At 53.7% G+C, this 15,965-nt stretch overlaps 2 protein-coding genes across 2 annotated transcripts; one reads left to right on the plus strand and one right to left on the minus strand.

The window, feature by feature from the left end:
* Window positions 1-853: 853 nt before the first annotated feature.
* On the minus strand, window positions 854-7,554 carry POLR3H (RNA polymerase III subunit H). The gene is made up of 6 exons (XM_035544329.2): window positions 7,214-7,554; window positions 5,914-6,010; window positions 4,270-4,356; window positions 3,215-3,278; window positions 2,421-2,628; window positions 854-1,730 (listed from the first exon to the last, which is right to left on the minus strand). The coding sequence occupies exons 1-6, from the start codon at window positions 7,322-7,324 to the stop codon at window positions 1,677-1,679; spliced, it is 621 nt and encodes a 206-aa protein (XP_035400222.1). The 5' UTR covers window positions 7,325-7,554; the 3' UTR covers window positions 854-1,676.
* A 4,852-nt stretch (window positions 7,555-12,406) lies between these two features.
* On the plus strand, window positions 12,407-15,880 carry CSDC2 (cold shock domain containing C2). Its single transcript, XM_035544203.1, is given in 7 exon segments — window positions 12,407-12,481; window positions 12,484-12,519; window positions 12,522-12,563; window positions 14,336-14,345; window positions 15,007-15,244; window positions 15,351-15,473; window positions 15,718-15,880. Coding segments are annotated over 7 exon segments (687 nt in total).
* The last annotated feature ends 85 nt before the right edge of the window (window positions 15,881-15,965 follow it).

Below are 15,965 nucleotides of genomic sequence, written 5' to 3' on the forward strand. Positions count from 1 at the left end.
GGCATCAGTTACACTGTTGTAATGACAAACTTGCAGGTAATGAGTGATTTATGTACGGTTTCCCAGCATCATGCAGTAATTTGCTCAAGAATCGTTCACCACCACAGCAAAAGCTTGATGTTGAGAGCAGTTTTGTTAGAATAGCAAATAAAGCTGAGCTGAGCACAACAGCTACTTGGAGGAACCTCAGACCCTGTCTACAGAGGGGTCTGCGTGGAAGCCTCTGGCTGTTGAGGCGCTAACCTGCATCACCCAAATTTCTACCTACAAAAACCGGTGGGGATTTTTTGCCAAGTTTGTTTCTATCACGTCTAGATGACTGCATGTCTGAGCCCTGCTGCACAGCCAGCGCTCAGTAAGCTTATTGTCTCAGCAGCTGGACCGCAGTTACTATGTGAACCTGAAGAATTCTAGGCTCCCTTTTAATTAGAGCAATGCACCAGGAATAACAGCTCAGAATTAAGGGGTTATAACTGCACTGCTGGGAGGGTGCTGGTGACTCAGGCTTTGTTTTCACAGTTGGAGGTTAGCAGACCCGCTATCCCAGGGAATTACAGCCCCTTCCTGCCAAATGTGGCTGGCTTTGTAATTATGTGCAACATCACCCGCTTGGCACTGGGCCCTGCATAGATTTTACTCACTGTTTTGTTCCCCTCTTTCCTTTCATTGCTGTCAGAGAGGGTGATGGCAATTGTTTGTTATTGGCTGTTAGAGCAGGGCAAAGCATTAGTCTTGACACTCAACACGGTCTGCCTTGAAATACAAGTAGCTAGACTGCAGGAGGCAACTTTTTTTCCTTCCTGCTAGGCAGGAAGCTAACAGTTTCTCCAGAAATTGTAGAGGAGAGCAGGCTGTGGGGTTTTTTACTATTTATTCCATTTCTGGTATTAACACACTCTCACACAAACACATTTAACTTACTTAAAGTAACATTGGTCCATTTCAGTCCATAATTATGCATTTTCAAACTCCAGCAAAGTTGAGCCCATTCTACACAAATACAGCCCACCTAGTACAGTATTTCCCTTCACCACAAGCAGCCTGTAGCTTTCTGCAGTGGTCATCTTCATAAAGCCCGAGTTACTTTGGGGTAAACTAATTTCGTTCCAGTTCTCTTTGGCGGCCTTCATCCACGCATGAAGTTCCCACTCCCAGCAGAACGTTACCACAGCTTCCCCTGCTCTCCCGGCAGCAGCACTTTCCAAGTCTCCAGAGCAGAACACCTCTCAGCTCCAGTCTTTTGGGGTTTCTCCTCCAGCTCCTGTAAGAAGGGCAGGATTCTGCCCCTCCGGGATCAAGCTGTCAGCCCAAGGAAGCGACGCTTCTAGACAAGCATTCTCTCCCGCTTTCACTCACAAAATCCAACTCCCTTCGTAGCTCAGGCGAGTAAAGACCTCCCCAGCTTTCCCTCCAGGGCAGGAGACGAAAGCCCCAGCTGGGTTTGCTGCTGCTGGGCTCTGGCCTTTTTGTCCCTGCAAATTCACTTCTACAGATCAGCGAAGGCATTTCTTGAAAGCGACTGTCTTGATCTGGCAGGTTGGAAGCTGACGGGGAAACAGAGGATGGCAGCTCTGAGTTCTCGTTCAGCTTCAAAGGAGCAGCGAGCACCAGCAGGATCCCGTAATCCCCCCACTATCCACTGGAAAGACTTGCTGCGGAGCAGGCTCTGACTGCAGCTAGCTGTTCGTCCACCACGACAGGAGGCCCAGGCCTGGTTCGCTGATCGACCCCTGTTCACACAGAGCAGAAGAGGGCGTGCAATTGTAAACCGCATAGAGAATGCAGGGGAAAACGTGTAAAAATACAAAATGTCTCCCCCCTGAGTTACAGATGAGGTATTCCCCTTCTTGCTGTCAGAACCCAGCCTTGCAAATGCCCTAATTTCCTTAATCCTTGTCAATGCTGCACCAAACCTGCAGCACCTGAAGGATCAAGCACTTTCCCGCTCCATCTCCTGGCTGTGCTGACTGCCCCGACATACCCCAACTGTGAGAACACAGCTCTTACTGGTTTCCATCCATCTTTTTCTTGCACCGTGCTCTGGGAGGTCTTACGCCAAAACACGGCATGGGAAAGGCTGTTTAGCTGCTGCGCAAACCTTGATGTGGTTTTCCCAGCTCTGGATCCCTCGTATGCTCATCCCTATCTGCAGCTCTTGCATCTACACTCCGTCTGTTTTAATTCAGCCTCCCAGACAGGAGCTCCACCAACAACCACAATGGTTCAGTGAAAACACGCTGCAAGCACAGAGCGACCGCAAGAACGATCTCCTTTCTCCCCTTTCCCACTCCTTTGATTATGTGACTTTCTTTGCTTCATGGTCAGTTTAACACGATCAGTTCCTTGGGAAAGGGATGCTGTTTTAGGCCTAGAACAAACCATGCTGTTTACACGGCTCTACGAATTATGCGCATTGTTACCACAAGAGTGTAGGGTGCCTCCTTCTTCTGGACTTCTTCTGTGGCGCTTGAAGTGGAAGCCTCTGCAGAGCTTGGACCCGTGGGAGACGTATCGACGAAGGTTTCATCCACAACTCGGAAGCGGATCTCCTCCCCGATGTCCATGTAAAGGTCGTGGGCCCCTTCTTCTGTCTCATATTCCCACACCCACACCTGCTCTGCCTCATCGCTGGCCACGCCAAGGGCTAAGGATGGAAACGATTTCACCTGGCAGATCACTTCCCTACAGTTTTGAGCATCCTCTCGATTCAAAGCCTCTTCACAATCCTTTCTCGAGCTGCAGCGCACTGTCCTAGGTCACCATCTGCACATTCTAGGGCCTCATCTCTGATTTTCCTGCACGCAGTTGGGGTTTTTCTCCCCACCCCCAAAACAAACAGACCCCTCGAACCCCAGGAAGACACTGCCTACCACGAGCAAGGATATTAGACGCACCACGTATCTAGACATTGCACCACGTGGGAAAACCTGCGTTCTGTCTTCAGCAGCAGCCAAGACTAGAGGCAGGGATTACAGCGTGGCTGTTCGTGGGACGCTGCCGTTCGTTTCTATCAGCTGGCACAATGATCCTGCAAAACCCAATAGGCGTGAGGCCTGTCTAGCTGTGATAACAGTCTGTGGGACTTGCCCGACACAACAGCTTAGCTTCTGCCATTGAGCACCTTCATTGTTGCAGCAGTGAATGCCTGTTGGGCCAGCACTGCACAATCTTTTCAGATGAAGCAGTGAAGTTATCCAAGGTGATCAAAGGATACAACTTAGCTGGCTGCTGCAGGGATTCTGGTGGGATGACAATATCATCAAAGAATCCAATAGAAACTGTGGAGAAAAGAATCTGATTAAGACTGAAATGACTCTTCGCGAGGATGTGCCGCAGCAATTCCTAAAATGCATTTCTAGACTTATTCTCCTTCCCCTCTTAGGAAGGACGTCTGAGATTATGCAGGAATTATTCTTCGAGTCACAACGCTCAATTTCAGTTGGCAGCGAAGCAGGCACCCGGCTGAAGCACATGCAGCAACAGAGGGCACAGTCTTCCTGCCCGCTGGGAAAGGAAAAGGCTGCCTGGAGCAGGGCTGGAAGCGTAAGGGTTCCAAGAAATGAGCCAGATGCTATGGAGGTCCGTGAAAGAAAAGAGCTTAGAAATCACAGATGTAACACGTCAAATACAGACACCAAAGGCAAGTCAGATCAATCCCACCTCCCCTGTTAGATTTCATGATGTTGAGGTTGATCAGATAGCGGACCTGCCCAAATTCAGCAATAAATGTACCCACGGTAATCTCACTGTCCTGACTTAACAAATGAGCACAGAGAGGAGCTTGCACAGAAGACTCCTACAATAACAGAAGGCAACTCATCAACTGAGTACTTCATAAAGTACATAGTTGATCATCTGTCTTAAGAAAGATGTTTCCCTGCTGTTTTCAGACACAGGAAATAATCATAAATTTTCATGGAACTATATGGAAGATATTTCAGACCAACATGATCCGATACTACCACCTTAAAAAGAAAAAAGTTCTGCTAATTGAAGCGAGAAAATAAATCCAGTCTAGCTCCAGATGGGCTTGCCTATTCTTCTTGGGCACGCACACGAGTGACAAAAGGAAAGGGGAGCTGCAGGCAAAACCATCAAGCGCAGGGGAAGCTGCCAGGCTCAGACTACCAACCACCCTCAGATGGGAGCAGCACCAGAGGCCGGTCACGTCTTCAACCAGCCTACACAGAGCGTTACGCTGCCTGAAATCGTCGCAGCTCCCAGTGCTCTGCGGCTCTTCTGTCCCTAACATTCGAAGTTGCAGCTTACCGTGAACGCCATCCTGACTGCAGCTTTTAATCTCCCCAATCAGAATCTCATCCAGGAAGGGATGGAAGACCACGTAGCGGAAATGCACTTGAAAGAAAACAGATCGGTAACGTTATGACCACGCGAGTGAACCGTTCTCCTTCCACAGGGTGGCAGCCATTAAAACAAAATCCCACATCCTACATGCCCTCTAAAATGCTGCATCAAGCATCTTTTACACCTTCTTTACAGGTACTGGTTTGTTCAGGAAAACAGGAATCAGAGTTCTGATTTGTACAAATTATGACAGCAGCTGATCATCAGTTTCTTGTTCTCCGCTTTTCAAGCTTGCAAGAATTTAATTTCACAGAATAAAACTATAAAACTATGGACGTGAAGCAGGCCTCTGCTTTACTTATGATGTTAGTGTTCTTTGGAGGCCAAGAATATCAGCTGAAGTGATACTTCCTTGTACTACTTCTGCTCCATTTATCTTTGTCAGTGAAGATGTATCTTCTTCCAATTAAATTATGTGGTACACAATATTATCAAAGTAAGATTCTCTAAAAATCTTATTTAACCTCTGTGAAAAATCCAGTTACGTTTCTAACCAAGCATTTATAAGGAAGCTATACTAAGACAAAGCAGAACGCTTAAGAGCTATTTAACATCATTTTAGCTGTCCATACTCAGTGCCGCTCCTTTACATAAAATTAGAAAAAGGGTAATAAATCCTGCTGTCTGGTAATAATAAATGCTATCTCATCTTCTGAAAGCAGGAGACTTCTTTGCAAACTCACAGAGAACATATTATCCTGTTTCGGTTCAAGGAGTATTTCAAAGTTAAGGAAGTGAATGGAGATAAAAGCAAGCAGGAGAGTCTGCCATCCTCCTCAGTGTTAGAGAAGCTTTTATTTGTAGGGAGTGAGTTCTACTGGCATTAAAATTTACATGAGGGGAGCCACACACAATCAGTCCAGTTCCCTTCTAAAAGGAAACACTTCATTTACTCAAGCAATACTTCAACACTGAAAATTAAAGCTAGAAAAATGCATCTTTCTATTTTATTTAAAGAAACAAACTTTAAAAATATATATTAAATTTGTTTTTATGCCTTTGCTTCCAGTTTTCATTCAGATTTGCTAAAAGACAAAAGTAAAGAGATGAATCATTTATTATTACCAAAAAAAAGTCACCTAAAATGTATGCTGAACCAGATCTGTCTAAGTCTCAAACAAAAAAGCAGCAAAACTTCCAGTTAGAAAAAAAGCATCAACTGTTGTGTGAATGCTATAATTAGAAACATGTTTCAAAATTCCGGGCAGGCAAAATAAGCTTCAAAAAGACACAATATTTGACAAAAGTAGAACGATTAATATAAATTATTTTCCATTTGGAGATCTCCAATCATTTAAAATTGAATTAACTCCTTTCTTATCCAACACCTCTGGCTCTAATTGCAGTACAGACATGGACTGCAGGAGAAGGAAGGCACGACTGGCTCTTTAAATCTGTATTTGTAACCAAAGAAACGCAAAGAGACTTCTGCCATGTTCTTCTTGCCCTTCTAATAGGAACAGAGTTAAGTTGCTGTGAACTTCAGCAATCTCCTTTAAACTTTTAACTAACAATGGAGCTTAGTTTACACTCAGGACAAGAGCGTACCTTTGGTGTGTGATGCACCATCTCCAGGGAATATGTATGAATCTTCCAGTTTTGTAATATCATACAAACAGATGCAAAGACCAACATTGTATACAACCTGTTCAAAGAAAAAAAATATTTAAAAAGCAATAAATCGGTTACCAGGTTAACTCCCTTCAAGCTTGTACACTGCATTCATCTCTTCAAAAGAAGGCAGCAGAAGGGTGGCGAGATGGGAGGGAGGCTGGTTTAGTACAATCCTTCAAAAGCCCCAGCCCAAACCACGCTGCATTTCAGAGGATCCCCTATCTTATTCAAGTGTTATGGGAGCACGTGTTTTTACTGGCACTGGAAAACGCATTGCTACAAACAGAAATCCTTGGGATTTTTCAAATTTTTTTTTTTTTAATGGTGAAAAAACTTGACCTGACACAACAGTAAACAGTTGCCCACAGGAAAGAACAGACATCATTCAGCAGCCTCAATGCTTGTCCAAAGGCCAAACACGCTTCTCTCTACATTGTGTTCTCAAAGGCCTCTAGACTTCCCTTTGTCTTAAATTATAGCTTTTGGGGAAAATGAGAGCTCCTGGTTTCTCTGCTACTTCTAACATGGCTTCTTAGCCTACAACATTTGGGGCACCTACTAGTCATCAGCGGATGAAAGAGTTTTTTCATAACCTGTCCCTGTGATCTGCCACCCTCAACCCTAGATTGCTTGGGGCTGCTCTTTGGAGCTCCGTTCGCACTGACAAGCCGCATTTTGACATCTGCACCTGCCTCATGCTGAAAGCTGCACGCTAACCACGATCCCATGGGCTGCACGGGGAAACGGCGAGCTCCTGGCCTATGACACAACGCTTCTTTATAGCCTGCGCCAAAGGCCAAGAGCCTGCCTCCACAACGTCTGTACTCAGCACAGAGCAAGTCACATACCGTCACTGTCACTTCTCTTCCAGTATTAACGTTCTAAATTTATTTACGCTGGCTTTTTTTAATTCCCCCATGACGGGTTCGTGTTTGTTTTCCAGGCTGTGTTTCATACTGTTACCCTACATACAAGACGGCAGTGACTTCTCTCCATGCTTCTCTGGCCCGTCTGTTACCTCGGTATCTTCCCCTTCCAGCATGAGGTATTAGAGTAGCAGACCCCTTTGAGGTGATACACGGCTGTCTCTGGTCCCAGTCTCTTTTATTTCAGTCTGTGGGGACGGCCTTCATACCTAAGCTTTTACGATAGTGCACGTGTAGAAATAAAAATGCAGAAAAAACGCTCAGTTGCTAGAGGGATGCCACGAAGCCTACACCACGCTACAGATTACCTTATTGGCCAATTTCTTGTTTAGCTCTTCGGCAATGGATTCGTTCAGTTTCCTTTCAAACTGCCAGGGGGGAATCCTCACCGTGTCAGTCATTTCCACGAGCACAAACATGGTGGCCGGCAAACAGCGCCTCTGAGGGGACACGGGGAGAGAGCCCAGCCTCGCCGGGGCCACACGAGGCACAGGGGCAGCACCCCGCTCACCTCAGGGGCGAAAGGGAGGAAGGAGAGGGGGAAAAAAGGGACGAAGGCGGCCGCGAAGCTCCCTAAGGCCAGGGGCTGCCGGCAGCCCCACTCCGCCTCACAGCCGCGCGGCGCAACGCCTCTGAGGAGGCTTCCCGTGCCGGAGCCAATCAACGCTCACCGGGCTCTGATTGACGCGAGGCGGAGCCTATCGCGCGGCGCGGTGAGGAGCGGGGTAGCCCCGCCCCCAGCCCGCCCGGAGGAGCGGCGGCCATTTTGTGCCCCTGTCAGGGAGGAGGGTGCTGAGGGCTGTTAGCGGCCGTTGGCAGCCGTTAGGCACCGTTAGCGGGCGTTAGCGGGCGTTGCGGCGGTGGCTCCTGGTGGATACCACACGGAAACATCCGCCTCTGAGCAACTGCACGGCCTGCAGCCGGGGGAGAGGGGCTGTGGAAAATGAGGGGCAATGCCCACGTCTGAGACCTGCCGCCAGACATGAAAGGAGGCTGCTTGAAGCGTGTTTTTTTTTTTTTTCTTTTTTTTCCTCCCCTTTTTATAAAGAGGCTGGAGAGGAAAAGCGAGCGCGGCTGTGCTTGACAAGGGAAAAGTGCCCTGTCAGCACAAGGGCTTTGATGCAAACACGATGCGTGTCAGCCCCCGCGCCCCCCAGCAGCGCTTAGCGGGGCAGTAATGAGCGTTTGGGCTAAGATCATCGTTAAATGTTGAGCTGTCTGGGAGTGGGAAGGGGAAAATGAGGATGCAAATCCCGCACCTAGGCCTTATTAACAAGACGCCTGTCTTGGCTGAGGAGTTTCTGATCTCTTTGCAATTATTCCTGTTTTACAAGGATGTTACTGGTGTTATTATTAAATGGCCAGTCTGCGTACACTTGGGGTGTGCGTATTAAAAGGGGGGCCCGGGAGCAAATTCTCCCCGTCCCCTGAGAGCAAAGGCATTTTCTGGGAGCCAACTCTGCCGCCTCAGCGATGCGCTCTGCCAGCACAGCGGGCACCGCTCCGTCAGGACACCTCAACCCAAATCCGCAGTGCGCCTCGCTCTGCTCGTCCTACTTCAGGGAGCTGCACAAAGGCTCCTTTCTCCTGCTCCGTGGTGGCAGCTGAGCACGGCACAGTTTTGCTGGCATACGTGCTGCGTCCCTTGCTGTTCTGTCCTGGCCCCACGCAGGTCGGTTGGTGCTAGGTTTGACCTTTAGCTGAAGTGCAGTTTTTGCAGGTGTCTGCGGCTACTTTTTCAGAATAGAGATCAGTTCCTGAGCATGCCCCTCAACTGACAGCAGGGTAAGAAATAGTCTTGGGATCACACCAGGAGGCAGAAGTTAGATAATGTGTTGATATTGGCAAGGTGATCACTCTGGATGATTTTGTATGTAAGAGCTATAACGTTAAACAGGGGCAAGGTTTCAGAGGAATAGCAGGGTGAATTCCTGGGAGAACATGGGAGACTGAAAGAGGTGGATTAGGACAAAGCCATATCCTACGCGCATTTCTGACCCACCCTTGAGCTAACATTTTTCATGTCTCCAACAGGCCTGCCCTATCAGGGTGTGATGGGTGCCCCGTACAAAGCAAATGCGTCTCCCTTCAGCCTGATCCACAGCCCCAAATCCCAGCTGTGTGAGCTGTAGGTCTGTGAGACCTCCATTCCTGCTGGTGTGTGTCTCACAGTTAGCTCTTTGGTGTCTCCTGAAGTGAGACACCCCTTCTGGGGCTGGGATGAGCATAATCCCTCCTGTATCAGCTCTCTGATTGCAAACAAGGGCTGAGCTCTGCAGGCTGTTCCTCCGCAAGGACAACAGCATCCCTCTCTACGCCGTTACATATTTTGGTGAAGCTTGCAGGTATTATTTTTGATACCACTCTGGGGAAACAAATGTGAGGAGAGAAAGCTGGTGGCAGAGGAGCTGCGTTGTCTTAGGACACCAGGCTACAAGCACCACCAGAGCTGAGCCTTTCTGGCGATTTCTCAGCCCCCACCAGCAAAGTCAAACACCACAGGAAATGCCTTCCGCTCCGCAGGTAACCTCTCTGACCCCAAGCTGGTGCACGCCCGGGGCTTCGCTGCTGTGACGGATGTTGGGCTGCTACCGGCTAGGTTTTCTCCTCGGAGGAATTCTGTATTTCCAGCAGCCCTTGTCATAAGCATTGTCTCTGATGTAAAAATACAAACCAAAGCCAAACTTTGCCCTGTAAAACATTGGTGTTGTCTCAACTCAGCCGTGGGTAGCACTCAGCAGCACACTGTATCTCACGCTGCAGTCGAGGTGCCCTGATGTTGGAGATGGTGTGAACAGCCCCGTCTTGCTGAGTGGTTTCTTTCTGTCCGAGTAGCAGTGACACAAGAAATAGCCACGAATCCACAGAACTGTGAAGTCTCCAGAGTCCCTCAGCAGGGCTGAGCCCCTGTGCCGGGGCTTTTCCAACAACCGGGAGCGTGGATCTCAGTGGCTGTTTTTTGAGGCCTCAGCTGCTTGAATCGAGAGATCATAGAAGGATCTTTCTGCTGCTTAGGGAAAACCCTAGGCGTTTCTTATCCTCACAACTGTAGAGGAAACTTGAAAACACAATCTGAAGTTACCTGAAGGCTCAGAAACTGGGAGGAAAGCGAAAGGAACCCCCAGATTATTTTGCTTACGATCTCCTCTGCCTCCACATTCCCAGGTCTTGTGGGGAAAACTGGCTCAGGGACGCTGGAGGAGGTGAGCAGCAATTTGCATCGAGGCTGTTTTGGCCCGGCTTTGATTGACTCCAAAGGAATTAGGTATCCTCTCACGTACAAAGACCTCAGCACTCCTGCCTTTGCTTCTGTCTCCGCAGGCGTCTCCAGCACCCCCGCTCCCACTCCGTGATCAAAGCTTCCCCTCTTCTCCTTTTATCATTTTAACATGCTCTAGACTTCCTGCCTTCGCCACTGCAGCGCATGCCCAGAGCCACCTGCCAGCCGAGCGCACCTCGAGCTCCCTGCAGGAGCCCCTGGTGACTACGTGGGAGAGTCAGTCTGACGCTCGCCTCGGTCCGTGGTGTTTAACGCATGCAGCTGGGCACACAGCTAGCCCTGGTGTACAAATAAGGCGGGGAAGAAGAGGCATTTATGATATTCGCTGCACAAATATGAAAGAAAAGCAGGGGAAGAAGAGGGCATGTCCATGTTGCACGTCCCCAGCGCTCCTCCAGCCTCCAGCTGCTTCCAGCTCCGCGCCCTCCTGGGCTGGCTGAGTCTGCTGGAGGTAGAGCTGCCCCAGGAGAGGATGGGCCAGCTCAGGAGGAACTCAGACCAGAGGCTGAAGCAGGTGGCTGTGTTTCTCCTCCGCTTCTTTTGTGAGGTTTTGAAGGGCAGACTGGGCAGATGAGACTGTAGGTGGTGAATGGGACTCGTGTTTTGTCGTGGAAAGCTGCTTGAAAAGCCCCAACCAGAGTGTGATGGGCAGTGGTGGAACCCACAGACACGCCACCTTCCTGCTTCAAAATGAGGCCGATATCACCCCAAATCCCCGACGGATGCCTGCCCAGCCTGTTTTTAAAAATCCCTAGCGATGGAGACTCCAGCACTTCCCCAGGCAATCTATCTGAGTAATTAACTGTCTGTTCTGTTAGAAAGTGTTTCCTAATGCCTAGCATCAATCTTGCTCCTTGCGATTTAAGCCCCATTACACCCTGCCCTATCCCCAGCGGACACGGCCAACAATTGATTGCCGTCCTCACTGCAGCCAGCGATCGCACCGCGCCGTGCCCCCAGGAGAGAAAGTCTCGGGCCGATTCGTTACGCTGCCTCTGCCTGCAGAGATAACCCTCTCAAGCACAGCCCTGTCGGCACAGGGCAGAAGAGAAAGAAAGGATCTTTCGGTATGGGGGGCTTGCCGTACGGTAGCGCTAGGGATGTGACGCTTTAAAGGCAGAAACGCCCGCAGCAGGACTCGGGGAGATGTGGGGAGAGGCTCGACCCCTCTCTGGGGGCTCCAGTCCCCCGTCGCCTTGTCCCTGCAGCCTGCGGGGCTGCCCCGTGGCCGTGTGCGGCCGTGCCACCGACGTGGGCGTGTGTCAGGAGGCACGGCCGGCGCGATGCGGGCCCTCCGCGCTGACCCCCGGCCCCTCCGGCCCCCCTCGGGCCTCTCGGTTAAGCCTGGCGCGGGGCTGACCGGCCTGATCCCTCCCACCTGCCCGCTCCCCCTGGCCTGGCCCTGACGTCAGGGAAGGCGTGCGGATGCGTGTGTGCGGGCTGCACATCATACACACATCAGGCACCGCAGAGACGTCGGGAGGCAGCCGGCAGCCAGCCAGCCGGCGAGAGAAAAGCCCCCGGAGCCGGGCTACATGCGAGAGCGCTGCTCCTCGCCGGGCAGCGGAGGAGCGCTCGCTCGTCCCCGCCGAGCGCTGATGCTCTGCAAGCCCCAGCTCCAGGGAGCCCCAAATTGCTGAGGAGGTAAGGGGAGGCACGACGGCCATCCAGCTCACCCAGGCTATTGTAGCCGGAGGTTAGACTTCACGCACGGCGTTTGCTTTCAAGGCTGTGGTTTGTTTTTTTGTTTTGTTTTGTTCTTTTCTTTCTCTCCTTAGGTGGCGGAAAGGTGTGAGGGTGAAGTGCCGCTTCCCTCCTCCGTTTTGTTTATTCCCCACCAGCCTCCGAGACAATAACTCCTCCGGGGGTGGCAGCGCTGCATGGCCGCTGCTGCTGGGGGCAAAGAGCTGGGGCTTTGCCACGGAGGGCTGGGATCAGCTGGGAGCCAGCTCTCCGTTTGCTGAGAGCGGGGGGGAAGCGGCGGGCGAAAATCTGTCTTATTAAAGCGGGCTGCAGCTGATGGGGGCTTGAATCGGTGCTTCTTTGGGGCTGGCTGCACTATTCATTCCTGCAGACAGCAAGTTAGAGCCACAAAGGAGGGAGGAAGGACACGGATGAGGACATTTGCGTGAGGTCTTTGAACAGACCCTACTCTAATCTGAAAATCAGCCAAGCCACAAACGACCAAATCCCACAAACTTGGTCTTTGGGAGCGATGATTATGCATATATGCTTAAAAGGTAAATCAAGCCTCCATGATGGCTTCTCCCCTTGCTTCCCCTTGGCTTCCAGCAGCCGCCTTGCTCTCCCCATGGCCTTCCCAAGAACGCGGCTGCAGAGCACAGGCTAAGGGAGCTTTTTATAATCAATCCATAAAGGTGACATTCATATTTTAGCGCTAACCAGGCTGTATCGTAGGCGAGACTATCTCAGCAAAGAGCCTTGGAGTTGGGAGTGTGATTGGCTTAGATGGGGAGGGGAAGCTTTAAATGTGTATTCCCAGAAAATGCCTGGGCTCTTTTTCCTATAGCAATTCATCTCGGCGGAGGGGATTTTAGCATGCAGGGTACGTGAAGGAAATTGCTTGACTTGTAATTTAGCTCTTAATGGCATGATCCGGTAACCAAAAAAGAAGGGGGGGCGGGGGGCAAAGAGGCTTTCATTAGCATCGGACAGAGACAGCATTTATAAAAACCTGCGAGACGCCGGGGCTGCCATCCTCCTCTGAGGACGGGAGGATGGAGAAACGGAGCGCTCACCTCTGTCCTTAGGCAGCCTGCTGGTTCCCACCCCTTACTACAGCCCCCGGGAGAAGCCCTTTCCGGGTCCTTGGAGTTCTCCAGCGTGTGAATTAAGCCCCAAAGCTAAAACCCGTGATTTTGTGTCCAGCTCCGGCACGTGGAGGGATGGAGCACCTGGGAGGCAGCTCCCCCGGGGTGGTGGCGGGCTGGAAAATCGCGTTGGCCACCGGGTGCCCTGGCAGGAGCGGGGAGGTGGTTGCCAGCGGCCAGCTGCGGAGCCGGGCTTTCTTTCAGAAATGCGGGTTTTTTTGCTCTCGACGGGGGAGGTGAACCTGCAAACTCACCGGGCGCTAAACCAGAGGCACCGGCGGTCCCCGGGGATGGGGAAAACGTGGTAGGGAGAGGCAGGGAACAGCCCGCCTGAGGTCTCGCTGGGACATACGGGGGAGAAAATGACCCACATCGGCTGGGTGGGGATGCTCAGGAGCCCCGGGGCCAGGCGGTGGCAGAGGGACACAGCGGGACACGCAGCGGCCCAGCCGGGTGGCGGAGGCATCACGTCCCGGAGCGGGGCGCGACGGCCCCCAGCAGAGCCCGTCCGTCCGTCCCGCGGGTCCCGGCGAGGAGAAGGAGCACAAAGACGAGCCGTGTGGGAGGGCCGACGGGCTGAGGGTGATTAAAGCAATTAAATATGTATCGTGGGTGACGCGGGAGGGGGGTTTCTTCGCTGCTGCTGATGAACGGGGAGTGGCGAGGCCGGTGCCTCTTCAAAGGGCTCCTGCCCGGCTTCGGGGAGGGTGCGGAGTTAAACGGGGTCACGGCAGCACCCACGTCGGCGTGCCTGGGTTTGAAAGGAGGGAGGGAGCCAGCGATTTCGTCTGATAAACTGCAGACCTCTCAGCCGCTCGCGATGAAGGGGGCCCTTGGATCTGCAGATAAAAGCCGACGCGTCTCCTGCCTGTCTGCCTTAATTGGCCTGGGGTTTGTGTGCCGGCCCGTCAGCGCCCGGCTGGCAGCTCCGCCTGGAAGCCTCCCCTGGGCGAAACGCGAAGGCAGCGCAGGGGTACGCTGAGCGGTGGCCTCCCGGGGTGCCCCCGTTTCGTCCCCGCACCGCGTGGAGGCGTGTGGGGCAGGCGTGGGGAGGACGTGCCGGTGTCCCCCCTCCGCTTTTTGCCGTGGATTTGGTTTCTTCCGTCCCTTTGTTCACTGCAGGGACTCGGATAGGGCAGGAAGCGGGGCTGTGCGCCCAGCACCCCGGGGTGCTGAGCTGCTGCGTGTCCCCGAGCACGGTGCCCCGCGCGCCCCTTCCCCGCTTTTTGTTTTGCCTCCAAAAACGCTCCTGTCTCACAGCCCCACGGCCCGTGCAGCTGGAAGCTGCTCCCGCAGCCAGCCCCCGCGCATACTAACAGTTGGCTCAGGGCACAGGATTCGGGTTAACAGCCCGCCATTGTCCCCGAGCTGGTGGGGAAGCCGAAAGGCCTCGCGCAGGAGGAGGTGCGATTCGCAGCGGCGGCACCGGGTGTCACGGGAGCTGGGAGGGCAGGAGGCCAGCGGAGGCTTGTGCCTCCGAGTGGGACCGTGGTGTGAAGGCCACCCCGCGGGTGAGGCTCTGCGGGGCTCCGAGGGGCAGGGGAGCCGAGGCTGGCCGGGGAAAGCAAACAGGGTGAGGGCAACAGGAGCCGCCTGCTCCCTCCCCAGCACGCCAGCTGCTCCAGAAACCTTTTCCCGTGTCCTTGCTACCTGCTTATTTTGGAGCGGAGGTGACCCCCTTCCGCACGTCCCCCCGAGGCCCCCGCGTCTCAGGGGGCCGTGGATGAGTCAGAAAGCAGACTAAAACCTCTCCGGCTTTCCCTGGCGCGTGAAGTGCCCGCAGGCATAGTCCCAAATACGCCGCACGCCCCGGTGGGGCTGGAGGGGTGGCGGGGAGGGGGGGGTCACCCGCGGGGTGCCGGGTTCCCCAGCTCGGGGCGAGGGACACGGGTGAGCCCCGGGGCAGAGGCACCCGGCATTGGATTCCCCTTCACCCTTTCAGCAGAAACCTGTAACCGCCCCCCCCCCTCGCCCACCAGGTCGCAGGCAGCAGACCCCTCCCCGCCGCCCCCGCCGCCCGCCCCCAAGACGGAGGAGCCCCCCGCTCCCACCATGTCGTCGGAGCCCGGTGCCCCGCCGGCGGTGCCGCCCCTGCACTCGCCCAAGTCCCCGGTGTGGCCCACCTTCCCCTTCCAGCGCGAGGGCAGCCGCGTCTGGGAGCGGGGCAACCTCCTGCTGCGGGACCTGCCCAGCCCGCTGCCCACCAAGAGGACCAGGACCTACTCCGCGTAAGTACCCGGCGCGTGGCTGCGTGCTCCCCCCGGGGATGCCATTTCCGCGCTGACCCATGGCCACGAGCCATGCTGAGGTGCCTCTCTCCCTTCCCTCCCGCAGGACGGCGCGTGCCTCCGCTGGGCCCATCTTCAAGGGCGTCTGCAAGCAGTTCTCGCGCTCCCAGGGCCACGGGTTCATCACCCCGGAGAATGGCACAGAGGACATTTTCGTCCACGTGTCTGAGTAAGTCCGCGCGGCACCGGGTCACCCCGGGGGCGCTTGGGGGACACCCGCGGGCTGGGGTGGTGCTGTCTCCGTAGGTGATGCTCCGTAGGTGGTGCTCTGTCCCTGTATATCCGAAAGGTGCAGGTGGGTTTTTCCCCCAAGGTGCAGCTCGTGGGTTGGGTGCCTCCTCGGTGCTGGGGGGTCCGGGACGGGGTTCAGCTCCCGGCCCCGGTCCCACCGCTTCCCCTCTCCTCTCCCGCAGCATCGAGGGGGAGTACGTCCCGGTGGAGGGGGACGAGGTGACGTACAAGGTCTGCCCCATCCCTCCCAAGAACCAGAAGTTCCAGGCGGTGGAGGTGGTGCTCACCAACCTGGCGCCCCACACGAAGCACGAGACGTGGTCCGGCCAGATCATCGGCTCCTAGGTGCCCGGGGGGGCCGACGGCCGCTTGCAGGGGGCGCGGGGGGAGCCGAGCCGGCGGCGGGGCCGGGGCCGCCCCCCAGCACGCA

This window comes from Cygnus atratus, chromosome 1 (genome assembly GCF_013377495.2).
Source record: "Cygnus atratus isolate AKBS03 ecotype Queensland, Australia chromosome 1, CAtr_DNAZoo_HiC_assembly, whole genome shotgun sequence".
NCBI classification, from domain to species: Eukaryota; Metazoa; Chordata; class Aves; order Anseriformes; family Anatidae; genus Cygnus; species Cygnus atratus.